Here is an 11,859-nt window from a genome sequence, read left to right on the forward strand (position 1 = left end):
TTTTTACGCAAACCAAGCTCGATGCCAACACATAGTGACCCTCTAGGTCAGTGGTTCTCAACCTCCTCATGCCGCGACCCTTTCATACAGTTCCTCATGTTGTGGTGACCCTCCAACCACAACATTAATTTCGTTGCTACTTCATTACTGCCATTGTGCTACCGTTATGTATCAGTGACCCCTGTGAAAGGGTTGTTCGACCCCCAAAGGGGTTGCAAGCCACAGGTTGAGAACCGCAGCTCTAGGACACAGTAGATAGACTTGCTCCTATGGGTTTCCAGGGCTATCATTCTTTACAGGAGTAGAAAGCCGTGACCTTCTACCATGGAGCGGTTAGTGGTTTCAAACTGCCGAACTTGCCATTAGCAGGTAACCACGATGCCACCAGGGCCCCTCAATAGACACAGTGTTCCACAAACAAGTCCCCCATGATCACGAGCCTCAACCAACCACGTCTTTTTTTTAAAAGGCACCAAGAATGTCCTTGGAAGAAGTGGGGGGGAAATCCTTGTAGAGAGTTTATTGTGGAGAAGAGGGTAGGTTTCCCGTGCAAATACTGGCTCCCTGGCGCCAAAATCTGGAGCCCTGGCTATGAGTGTGTGTGTGTGTGTGTGTGTGTGTGTGTGTGTGTGTGTGTGTGTACACGCATGCACTGGGGCAGGGGTGGTGGTGAATGGCAGTCTTCCTCGCTTTGTGAAGAGAGGGTGGGACAGAGGGTGAAGGCTGTCCAAGGGGAGTGATCTCTAGAGGGTGCCACCGTCCAGCCCCTGGTCCTGAAAACCTGATGGGCCCACTTGTTCTCGGCGCAGAGTGTGATGGTGCTGTGGGCTCACCAGGCAGTGTCCCCTGTGGGGTCTCTGAGAGCTGAGGCCATGTGTGGGTGACATGGACCCCAAAAGAAGCACCCCCACTTCCAAGGGTGGGGCCTCAAGGAGTATGAGGGTGGGTTTTGCCGCGACCCTTTCTTTACAGAGGAATCCAAGTCCACAGGGAGGGTGACTGGGGACTGCATTTCTCATCAGTAAGTCCAGCTTGCAAGGTCTGCCTTGGGCTCCTGTGCCCGTTACCTGCCTGTTGGTGGGGTTTGTGGGGCACGTTATATGTGAGCATTCCGGCCACTCGTGCAGGTGCTGACGCACCCTCCCTCCCTTCTCTCAGAGCATGTGACACTTGAGTGTCAGGTGTCCCCAGCAGTGAATGTCCTGTCCTCTGTCTTCCTGCCATGGAGGTGACCCTGACTCAGTGAGCCGGTAGAAGAGCCCCGGTGTGTTTCCCAGATTTGCACACTTTACAGGAGCCCCCAGCCTCATCTTTCTCCTGAGAAATGACTAGTGGTTTCGAACTGGTGACCTTGCAGTTAGCAGCCTAACTCTTAACCATTACTCCACCAAAGTTCCTCCGTCCTAATTCCTCAAAAAAAGAAAAAACTCAAACTCACTGCCATTGGTCTACTCCATTGCGACTTGCAGTGACCCTGTAAGACGGGGTTGAACTGCCCCTGTGATTTCTGAGACTCAAGTTACAGCTCTTTCTAGTCACACTGAAAACAAGTCAGTCAAAGCCAAGCTTGGGTTGCCATATCGTGTGCCATACACACACACACACACACACACACACACACACACAGAGTTAAACTTGTGTGGTAGAACAGAGATGTTTGGGAAGATGGGCCCACGTCAGAAGGTGTGATTGGACAAAAACTGTTCAAAGAAACGCTCGCTGATGAGTCTGTAGCGGGTGTTCTGCAAAGCCACCATTTCTGAAGGTTTTGTTTTGTTTTTATCCAAATCGGAGGCGGCGGTTTTTAATGCAGTAAGCCTATGGCTTGAAAGCGAGCCCCTGCCTTTGATGTCGTTTGGCGGATGAAAACGTTTCTGTTTATTATGTTTAATACAAGCTCGTGCCTCCTCGGGGCCCTTTGAGACCATGCAGGCAACATACTGACAGTCATTCAACTGTCAGTGCCACTCGGACTTTGAAATGCAAATTGCGGAGAGAAAAAGAGCATATGGTGTGGGGAAGTCCCATTTGGGATCCACGCGTGCACTTCAGGGCTGGAAAGATGGGTCCTTATTCTTTGGAAGGGCTTGGGCGCTTTTGACACATAGAGGCTTGAACTAATCAAGCCGGCCCCCTGTAAGCAGGCACACATAACCGGATCAAGGAGACCCTGGATTAGTGGATAATGCAGCCACCCTGTGAACCCGGGAGTGGGCGGCCGCCCTTCAGAACAAACTTCAGTTACACGGGCTACCCGGCCTGCCAACTAGTCCATGGTCAGACAGATACTATGGGGACTGGGGGTGCTGAGACAAACGCCACGTTCACTCTTGTGACCCTTTGTCGGGGGAACATGTGAACGTTGGACATGGACCGTAGAAGAATTTGAATTGTGGTGTTCGAGAATATTGACGGTAAAAAAGGACAAACCAGTCTGTCTTGCAAGAAGTACAGCCAGAGTGTTCCTTAGAGGCAAAGACAGGGAGATGTCTTTTCTACTTATATGCTTTGGCCATGTTGTCAGGAGAGACCAGTCCCTGAAGAAGGACCTCATGGTGGGGAGGGGGGGCCCGTGGAAAAGAGGAAGACCCTCTACAGGAGGGTGGACATGGTGGCCACATCTGTGGGTTCAAACCTAAGAACCACGGTGAGGCTGGCTCAGGACCGACAGGGCACTGTGGCGGCCTGTGGTGCTCAGGGTCCAGATGGGTGGGAACTGGCTTGATATCACCTGGCAGCAACATGGCAGATGGAAGGGAAGGCGCAGTGACTCAAATGAGCTGCCGTGAGCCAGGAGCAGAGTCCAAGGAACCCCGCAGTCCTTTCGTCCCCTGCCCCCTCACCACCGCCCACCACCATGCTGTCCTCCTGCAGGCTGCCATTTGGGATCAACCCTCAGAGAAGCTGCCGCCCCACCGCTGTAAGGTCGGCCACCCTGGGCGGTTGGTTGGTAGCGCGCATGGAGCTGGCTGCAGCTTATAGGCACCCACATCCCACGAACCCACCCATCACTGTGGATATCAGAGCGCTCCGATCCCCTCCCTGCTGCCATCAATGTGGTTCTGAGTCCCTGTTGCGCTAAGGGCCTCTCTTCCCACAGCGCAAGGGACAGTGGGCTGTGGTTCCTGACGTTCTCGTTGGCTAATGTTCCAATACAGAGAGCCAGGCCTCCCTGCCTACTTTGTCAGAGCCCGAAACGTAAGCACTGGTAGCTGACCCTTGGCACCACAGCAACATGCAAGCCTCCACGGAGGGACCTGAGGGGCAGCTGTCTCCTGGCACCACCTAGCTCCGTCTTGTTGACCCACGGTGGGGCACGTACTGTCTCCCTGTCCCATGCCATCTGTTATGTGTCGCGAGTCAGCTCCGACTCCTGGTGCCCTCGTGTAGCACAGGACAAGAGGGTGTCTGATCCCACGTCGCTCTCCTGCAGCCAGCGGGTTGCCGTCCGTGTGCAGCGCCTGCTGTGTCAGTCCCTCTCACGGCCGTCTCCATCACCCTCCCTGGCACTCGCTTTCCGGCCAGGATGTCCCCCTCCAGCGATCTGCCCTTGCTGGGGGACGTCCTGTGGGGGTCCATCGGGTCCCCATAGGGTTTCCTTGGTGTGCTTTTATCACAGCTGTCACTCACTTCTTACTGGCCTCGGGGACCCAGTCGGCTCGCCCCAACGTCCTTCCAAGACCGTGATCTTCCCAGAGAAACCAGGAAAGCACGTCACCGGCTTGCTGGAGCGCTTGGCTTGATTGTGAGGATCTGGAACTGAACCCCCACATCTCTTGGGTCTGGTGCCCCACAGACTGGGTGCATCTCTCACTGTTCTGCAGGTGGAACTCCAAACTGGGGCACCAGCTGGCCAGGAGCCTGCCCCTGCTTTCTGACCTGGAGGTGGCGCTGGAGGCTGCCGCCGCGTGAATCTGGTGCAGGACGAGCCCCTGTGACAAGCGTGGGGCGACCCCCGAGGGTCTTCTTGGCCGCCATCTTTGCGGGGCCAAGTCTGGGTTTTCCTCCCAAGTCGCTGCTGGATTTGAACCTCCAACTTCATGGTTGGTTGCCACTTAAGCTTTGGCCACTGCAGGCATCAATTGACTGGCGGATGCATCTTCCAAGCCCCCATTCCTCCTCGCTAAGACGGGGTCGGGGATACTGCCCCCCCAACCCACCCCCACAAAGCACACACACACACACACTCTGACAAATCACACACTCTGAGTTGTCCTTACAATCTCGGTTCTTTATATCCACCAACACCCCACCCCCTTCACCGAGCGGGATGCCCGTCCACCTGCCTTTCTGGGGATACCGTTCAGGCTGGAAGCACTTCCGGCTGCCATCATGGCCCCTGGCTGCCAGATGGCCTCACTTTTCAAGCATTGCTGGAAGCTCAGATTTTTAGAGGAAATCTCAGAGTTTAATTCTGCCCTTAAACAAACAAAAACCAATGCGCTGTGAGTCACACCTGTGGAGCTGTTGGGTGCAGTGCACCCGCCCAGGGTACATCTGCAGGGCAGCCGGGCCATCCGGGTGCGGCCCTCTAGTCGGAAGCAGGGGTGGGGGTACTCATACGCCGGGAGGGGTTCCGCATCAGCTGACCGAAGGAGCCCTTGCCGGCCAGCCGCGCACAGGCACGCCAGGCCTTCCACGTGGTCGTCTTCCCTGGGGTCCCAGTCGGTGCTTGGGGGGCCTTGGGCAGAAGTCACAGGTCGGGGCCACAGCTGCCCTGTCGGCCTAGCTTTGTTGTTGTTTCCACTGTAGCCCCGGCAGGCCTCGGGCGCCGCGGGTCCTGCTCCTGACCATTGCGGCACCGTCGTTTCTGAGCGTGGAGGTGTGCGCGGCCGCGTCATGGACGGCGGGGAGCCGGCCTCGGCGGGTTGCTGCGCGCTTACGGTTGGTAGACGGCCGGAGATGTGGAGCCCCAAACCGAAGCCTGTGTCGCGCTTCTGCAAACCCGAGCGAGCTGGGTTGTCACTTAGCTCGGCCTCGCAGCGCCCTCAGAGCCAGATGCGCACCCCCTGCCACCAGGCCGCCGCCCTCCAGAGATCCAAACAACAGCCAAGGCAATTCCCGCCACGCTGCCCCCATGGGAACTGCCCCCTAGCGTTTCCACTCACGCTGCCCCCTAGGGTTTCTGCCCACGCTGCCCCCTAGGGTTTCCGCTCACGCTGCCCCTATAGGAACTGCCTCTAGGGTTTCCGACACTCCCTAACCCTGTAGGAACTACCCCCCTAGGGTTTCTGGCCATGTGGCCCCCATAGGAACTTCCCCCTATGGTTTCTACCCACACTGCCCCTACAGGAACTGCCCCCCTAGGATTTCCACCCATGCTGCCCCCATAGGAACTACCCCCTAGGGTTTCCAGCCACGCGGCCTTTCTTGCAGCAGTTCTCAATCTGTGGGTCGCCACCCCTTTAGAGGTCGAGTGACCCTTTAACAGGTTTCCCCGATTCATAACAGTAGCAAAATTACAGTTATTAAGTAGCAACAGAAATAATTTTATGGTTGGGGGTCACAACATGAGGAGCTGTATTAAGGATTGGGCATGAGGAAAGATGAGAACCACTGCGCTATAGGCACTGCCCTTTAAGTTTTCTAGTGTATGCTGCCCATATAGGAGCTGTTCCACGGGATTTCTGACTCATGTTGCCCCTCTAGGAACTGCCCCTTGGCTTTCTGATGCATGTTGGCCCCATAGGAACTGCGAGAGGGTTCCTGATTCACGTTGGCCCAATAGGAACTTCCCCAAACTAAATCTCTAGGGACACAGATAGAAACATCTTCCTATTGGAGAGCAGCTGGTGGGTTCAAACCACAGACCTCTCTGTTTGGAGCCCATTGCTGGACCACAGCACCACCAGGCTTCCTTACGTGAAGGTTGCAGCCTGGCAGATCTTGTGCGATAGGGCTGCTCTGTCACCAGGGTCCTGGCGATCAGAATCATCTGAGCAGCACACAGCAAGCATCAGCATGAGCATGTGTGCATCGCCCCAAAAGTGCCATTCCCAAAACAGATGGGTGACATTAATTCACCACGTGTGCCTCCTTCACCACTGTCCCATCCACAAGTCTGTCTGCCAGTGTCGTGGGTGTCTTCGAGTTTGCCCCGACTCAGTGTTGTGCCCTGTGTACAACAACGAAACCTGCCTGGTCCTGGGCCCTCCTCGCCGCTGTGGCTGGGTTGGAGCCTAACATCCATAGTGTCCGTCCATCTCATCGAGGCCTTCCTCTTTTTCACCGCCCTTCTGCTTTATCAAGCACAAGGTCCTTCTCCAGGGACTGGGTTCTCCCGACAACGTGTCCAAAGTACGTCGGCTGAACTCTCCCCATCCTTCCTCTACGGAGCAGTCCGGCTGTACTCTTTCCAAGAGAGATCTGTCTGTCCTTTCAGCAGTCTGTGATGCTTTCTGCATCCTTCTCCAGCACCAGTTCACGGACTTCGATTCTTCGGTCGTCCTTGCTCATCCCCCACCTTTCGCCCGCCTAGGACGCAATGGAAACCCCCGCTTGGACCAGGCGCACCGCAGTCCTCAAAGCCACCTTGCTTTTCAACATTTTAGGGGTCATGGCCCCACTGTTTGTCAGCACCCCAACAAAGCTCAGTTAGTGTCCCTTGAGCAAGAACTACTCCTCCCCTCTGCCAGCCCCTGGTGGCCCGAGTGGTGGCAGGTAGAGCATTCAGAAGGTGTGAACTCACTCACTTGGTATCTCTGTGCCCCGTTTAGACCGTTCTCAGAACGTGGCTGATTTTGTTTGGAATGTCATTGCATGTTTCATAGGAATAGCAGTGTTGGCGTCAGTTTTCTGTGCACAGAGAAACCAAAGTCCTACCACGGTATCTCCACGTTCCGCCTGTCGCCTGCATTAGGTAGGCAACGCCAACTGACCCCGTTCAGGGTCAACGAGAAGTGGGTGCCGTTTTGTTCAGGTCGAAAGAAGTGGACGTCATTTTGTTCAGCTAGAAATGGATTCTTAGAGGAGCCTGGTGCTCTGTGGAGCTCCGTGCTCCCTGGAGAAGGTGTCTGGCCTTCCATCGTTAGCCTGGGGCTTTGTTGTACAGCCGAGGTTCTGACCTCGCTCAGGCGGCCCTGCAGCCCCGGAAGTGCTTGAGCCAAGGCATGCTCTCAAGAGTTCCACGTCCCAGACCTTCTGAATCCAGATCTGTGGTTTATGGAGCCTCTACCTGGGAGAAAGGTGGGCGTGCTACGCCCTGTGTAAAGATGTACGGTCTCGCACTCCCACCGGCCGTTCTCTGGCCTGCGGGGTTGATCGGAGCCAGCATGGAGTCCATGGCGATGGGAATTTTAGAATCCCGGCATTGCTATGAGACAGAATCAACTGGAAAGCAGTGAGTTTGAGTTTTCATTGGAGAAAGCTTTGTGGTAAATTCCAGTAACTGACCAGACTTCGTAACTGTTAAGGAGCTCTGCTGACATAGTGGGTTATATGTTGGAGTGCTAACCGTAAGGTCAGCAGTTCGAACCCACCAGCTGCTCCTTGGGAGAAAGATGAAGCTGTCTGTTCCCATAAAGATCACAGCCTAAAAAAATAAAAAGATGACAAAGCAAATTCACTGCCATTGAGTCCATGCTGACTCAGAGCAACCCTGTGGGTTCTCAAGACTCTAACTCTCTGGGAGTAGAAAGCCTCGTCTTTCTCCCAAGGAGCAGGTAGTGGTTTCAAACTGCTGACCTTGTGGTTAGTAGCCCAATGCATAACCACTATGCCACCAGGCCTATCTGCCCTAGAGGGTCAATACTTGTTGGAATGGACTTCTCAGCAGTGGGTTTGGGGTTTTAAAAACTGTAAATGCATTCCCTGGGATTCGGACCTTGCACAGTGGAAACCGTCCATTGAAACAATGTAGAACCTCGACAGTTCCTCAGGAAAAGGGAAGGCGGCAGTACAAGGCCTGCAACCTGGCCGACACCCTCTCCGGCAGCCAGGTGTGCTTGGGGAGCTCCACGAAAAGGCCCGTGATTAGGTTTGGAATCGGAAATGGGTCTGCGCGAGTAATGACTCCTGATGTTGAGCGCCTGGTTCAAATCGTTCGTTGTACAGTGGGCTGGTGGTCCCGGCACCTCTGGATGCGGCGGAGCGAAGGTGATTGTCCCGTGTGCCTCTTTTAAGTGTAGGCGCCAACTTCGAAGCTGGCATCTGGAGGTCTTGATTTGTGGAGCTTATAAAGCACAGTGTCTCTGGCAGAGCGGTCAGCCGGCGCCCACTCGGTCGGTCACGTGGGCATCGTGGCGCGTGGCACAGGAGGGTTCTGTCAGGCAGCCGAGGGTCTCCCAGCCCCAACCTCTCCCTGCCGGGCTGAGAGCCAGAGTGGGGTGTGGTGCTCTCAGGGGGGGCTGCTGCGTGTGTGAGGCCCGTCGAAGCACCGGTTCCTGCAGAATCCTTTGTGAGCACGTCACCTTGTGTCCCCTGCAGCGTCCCTCGTCCTGAGCAAGAGGGACAGTGGCTGCTCGGCAGGGACGAAGACCACGTGCCAGGCCCTTTCGGGAGTGCACTGGCGCCTGGGCTGCAGACCGCCCTGGTGTTCACCTGGCTTGTTTATTCCTAGGGCAAGTGACTAGCGCGTCTGGGCCTCAGATGGCAAGCGGCGTCAGCTTGGTCTCCTTCAACAGCCGGCCGGACGGCATGCACCAGCGCTCCTACTCCGTGTCCAGTGCCGACCAGTGGAGCGAGGCGACAGTCATTGCCAACTCGGCCATCAGCAGTGGTAAGAGAGGGCACAGCCTGCCGAGGCCAGCCCACGCGCCGCTCGCAGGGAGCGCCCAGCCCGAGGCAGGCTGGTGTGCACGTATCCACGGACCGGCCCCTCGGGGAGGAGCTCCCTTTCTATCCCCACCCGGAAGCCGGCTCAGGGAGGGGAAGTGGCTTGCCGGGGGTCAGGAGAGGAGGAGGTGGCAGAACTGAGAGCGATTGTCCGAGGTGGCCCTTCCATCCCACTGCCTGCCGGGCTGCCATCGGTGCACACGCCAAACCCGTCACTGCCAAGGCCACAAGGTGATGCCGACTCTGGTGCCCCCCCCGGGTGTGGCCCGGGGACCTTTTGGGTGCAGAGCGCCAGGCCTTTATTCCGAGGTGCCTCCGTGTGTCCCGACATCCCATATCTCAGTTAGTAGCCCGTGCTCAGCCGTTTGCGCCACCAGGGGACTCGTCATATCCTTGGGGATTTTGTCTTGGTGTTCAGTCTTGTGTTCTTTGTTTCCTTTTTCTTAAGTAAGTAGACTCGCTCACCCTGCTGGACTAGCCAGGGTGAGACTCTCTGCTGCTAGGTTTCCACCTGCCTCGCTCTGTTTGACAGGTGTGGAGCTCGTGGCGCGAGCAGAGCCGGCACCTCAGAGGGGCTCGAAGAAACGGGATTGTCCGTTCTCTGTACCCCGGGATTCGATAATCTCTTCTTTCTTTACCCGCCCTCCCTGAGCCTCATACCCAAAAACTAAGCTCCCTGTCACCGAGTCTGATGCACAGCAATCCGACAGGACAGGCCCTGTGGTGTTTTGAGCGGACAGTTTCATCTTTGTCCTATGGAGTGGCTGGAGGCCTTGAACTGCTGACCTTCTGGTTAGCAGCCCAGCACATAACAATTACACATCAGGACCTCTGGGATCTTTTAACAGGACTTGGGGCTTCCTCACTGGCATAGTGTAAGGGTGGAGCGGGATGCCCAACATCTAAGACAAGAACCACCTCTTTCTGAGGGATCAGTGTTCCTCTGCCTGATTATTTTATCAGATGCTTTTAGCTTCAGACAGAGCCCTGGTGGTGTAGTGGTTATGCTTGCGGCTGCTAACTACAAGGTCAGTAGTTCAAAACCACCAGCCCCTCCACAAGAGGAAGATGAGAAAGACAAGGCTTTCTTCTCGCGTACAGAGTTACAACCTCGGACACGCACAGGGGCAATTCCACCCTCTCCTAGAGGGTCACTGTGAGTCAGCATCAACTCGTTGGCACTGACTTTGGTGTGGGGCTTTACCTGGGCGACTGAAGGGGTTTGTCCATGAAGGAGCCCTGCCAGGTAGGCGCTGGATGGCTACCCACCAAATTGGGGGTTCAAACCCTGTAAATGTTCTACAAGAGAAAGACGAGGTTATCGGCTCACGTCAAGGTTTACAGCCTCAGAAGCCATGCATTGGGTCGCTGTGAATCACAGCCAACTCAGTGGCAGTGGGTCGTGGGTGCTTAACCTACAGGTTGGCACTCAGACCCACCCGTGGGCACTACAGAAGGAAGGCCTGCCACTCGGCAGCTCCTTTAAAGTCCTGCCTGACAACGCTATGGCATTGAATGTGATGCCTTTACAGACTCAGTGTGAAAAATAGAAGAAAGGTTGGACAGAAAACGACGACGAGACAGGGTTTAAACCAGGTGACAGCTGCCGATTGAGACCTGTGTTAGTCCAGGTAGACTAGAGAAACAAATTCATAGACATTCATGTGTATAAGAAAGAGCTCTATATAAAAGAGCAATTGTATGTTAAGAAGACATCCCAGCCCAGTCCAGATCAAGTCCCTAAGTCTGATATTACCTTTATGTCCGATACCAATCTATAAATTCCTCTTCAGACTCAAGCAACACATGCAATGATGCCGAATGCAGGAAGATCACATGCCAGTGGGTGGGGAGTCTTGTGGATCCAGTGGTGGTGGAAGCATCTCAGCACTGGCGTGGGTCTCCATGTGGCTTCTTTGGCTCCAGGGCTCCAGCATAGCTCCATGAGTCTTGTCAGCAGGAAGACAAAGCAGAGAGAGTATGTGTGTCCCACCTCCAGGGAGGAAGACGGGTTCCCAGAATCCTCAGGAGAAGGCCACGCCCACACAGAGTCATTATTGGCTTTGACCTGATTGACAGGCTAGACTCCACCCCTTCGCTCAAGGTGACAGGAAATTATGTAACTGCCACAAGACCCTTTGGGGTCTCGAAGGCTTGATCTGCAAGCACCCACAGGCTGTGTGATCTTGGTCTTCACCTCGGCTGGCCGACTTGCACCTCCGTAAAGATCATGTTGATCATGGCCACCTGTGTGCCCCCCACTGGTCTAGAAGAGAGGGCCTCGGTTTCTGGGAGGTGAAGAGGAGTCCTGGGGGCACAGTGGATGAGGCGGCCGGCTCCACACGAGAGAGACCTGGCCACCTGCCTCTGTGAGGACAGCAGCTGGAAACCTCATGGGGCCGTCTTGCTCCATCCCACAGGCTCTCTGGAGTGGGAATCCATTTGACGGCTACAGGGTTGCATGTTTAAAAATCCACAGTCTTGGACAGATGCCCTGTGGAGCCACCGTACTCTGACTCACACAGTCACCATGCGTCCTCAGAGTCGCCTGACTGGTTTATAATCTGAGGTCTGCTAGGTGTGAATGTGGCTTTTAAACTTACAGACCCAATTCAACCCCCTTTCTGCACCCGAGTGTCTGTTATTCACGGCCGTGACACGTGTTCAAATCTGCACACGCCCCCTGACCTCACACAGGTCACCCATACCTCTCGAGGAGTGGCCTGATTTACAACAGAGCCAGTGCGATGCTTGAGCCCATTTCTGCAGCTGTGGGACTGATCTGTTTGGTTGAGTGTCTTCCTCTGTCCTACTTCAAGAAGCACGAAGTCCCTCTTGGGAACTTGCTCAAAGTACGTGGAACAAAGCCCCACCCCGCTTACCTCTCAGTTGCATGCTGGTGGTTAGAATGTTCTTCCCAGACAGACAGCTGTCTGTTCTTCTGGCAGTGCAAGCTGCGTTCAGCATTCTTCATCCAAACCATCGTTAACGACATCTTTTCTCTGGTCTTTGTTCATTGGCTGCAACGTGCTGATCAGTATCATAGCATTCCAGGACTGCTGTACACCCGCCACCGCCCCCCCCCCC

At 55.3% G+C, this 11,859-nt stretch overlaps 1 protein-coding gene across 5 annotated transcripts in view; it reads left to right on the forward strand.

Moving 5' to 3' along the window:
* The window catches only part of AGAP1 (ArfGAP with GTPase domain, ankyrin repeat and PH domain 1), a 416,730-nt gene that overhangs the window by 277,207 nt on the left and 127,664 nt on the right, over positions 1–11,859 (forward strand). For 3 of the 5 annotated variants that reach the window (XM_045295022.1, XM_045295029.1, XM_045295033.1), the window contains one exon: positions 8,558–8,716. The exons of the other annotated variants lie outside the window; for them this stretch is intronic. In XM_045295022.1, the coding sequence (XP_045150957.1) occupies positions 8,558–8,716 (159 nt within the window). The remainder of the gene's footprint in view (positions 1–8,557; positions 8,717–11,859) is intronic. 5 annotated transcript variants of the gene reach the window in all.

This window comes from Echinops telfairi, unplaced genomic scaffold, assembly GCF_000313985.2.
Source record: "Echinops telfairi isolate 266 unplaced genomic scaffold, ASM31398v2 ScPeMD7_3;HRSCAF=10, whole genome shotgun sequence".
NCBI classification, from domain to species: Eukaryota; Metazoa; Chordata; class Mammalia; order Afrosoricida; family Tenrecidae; genus Echinops; species Echinops telfairi.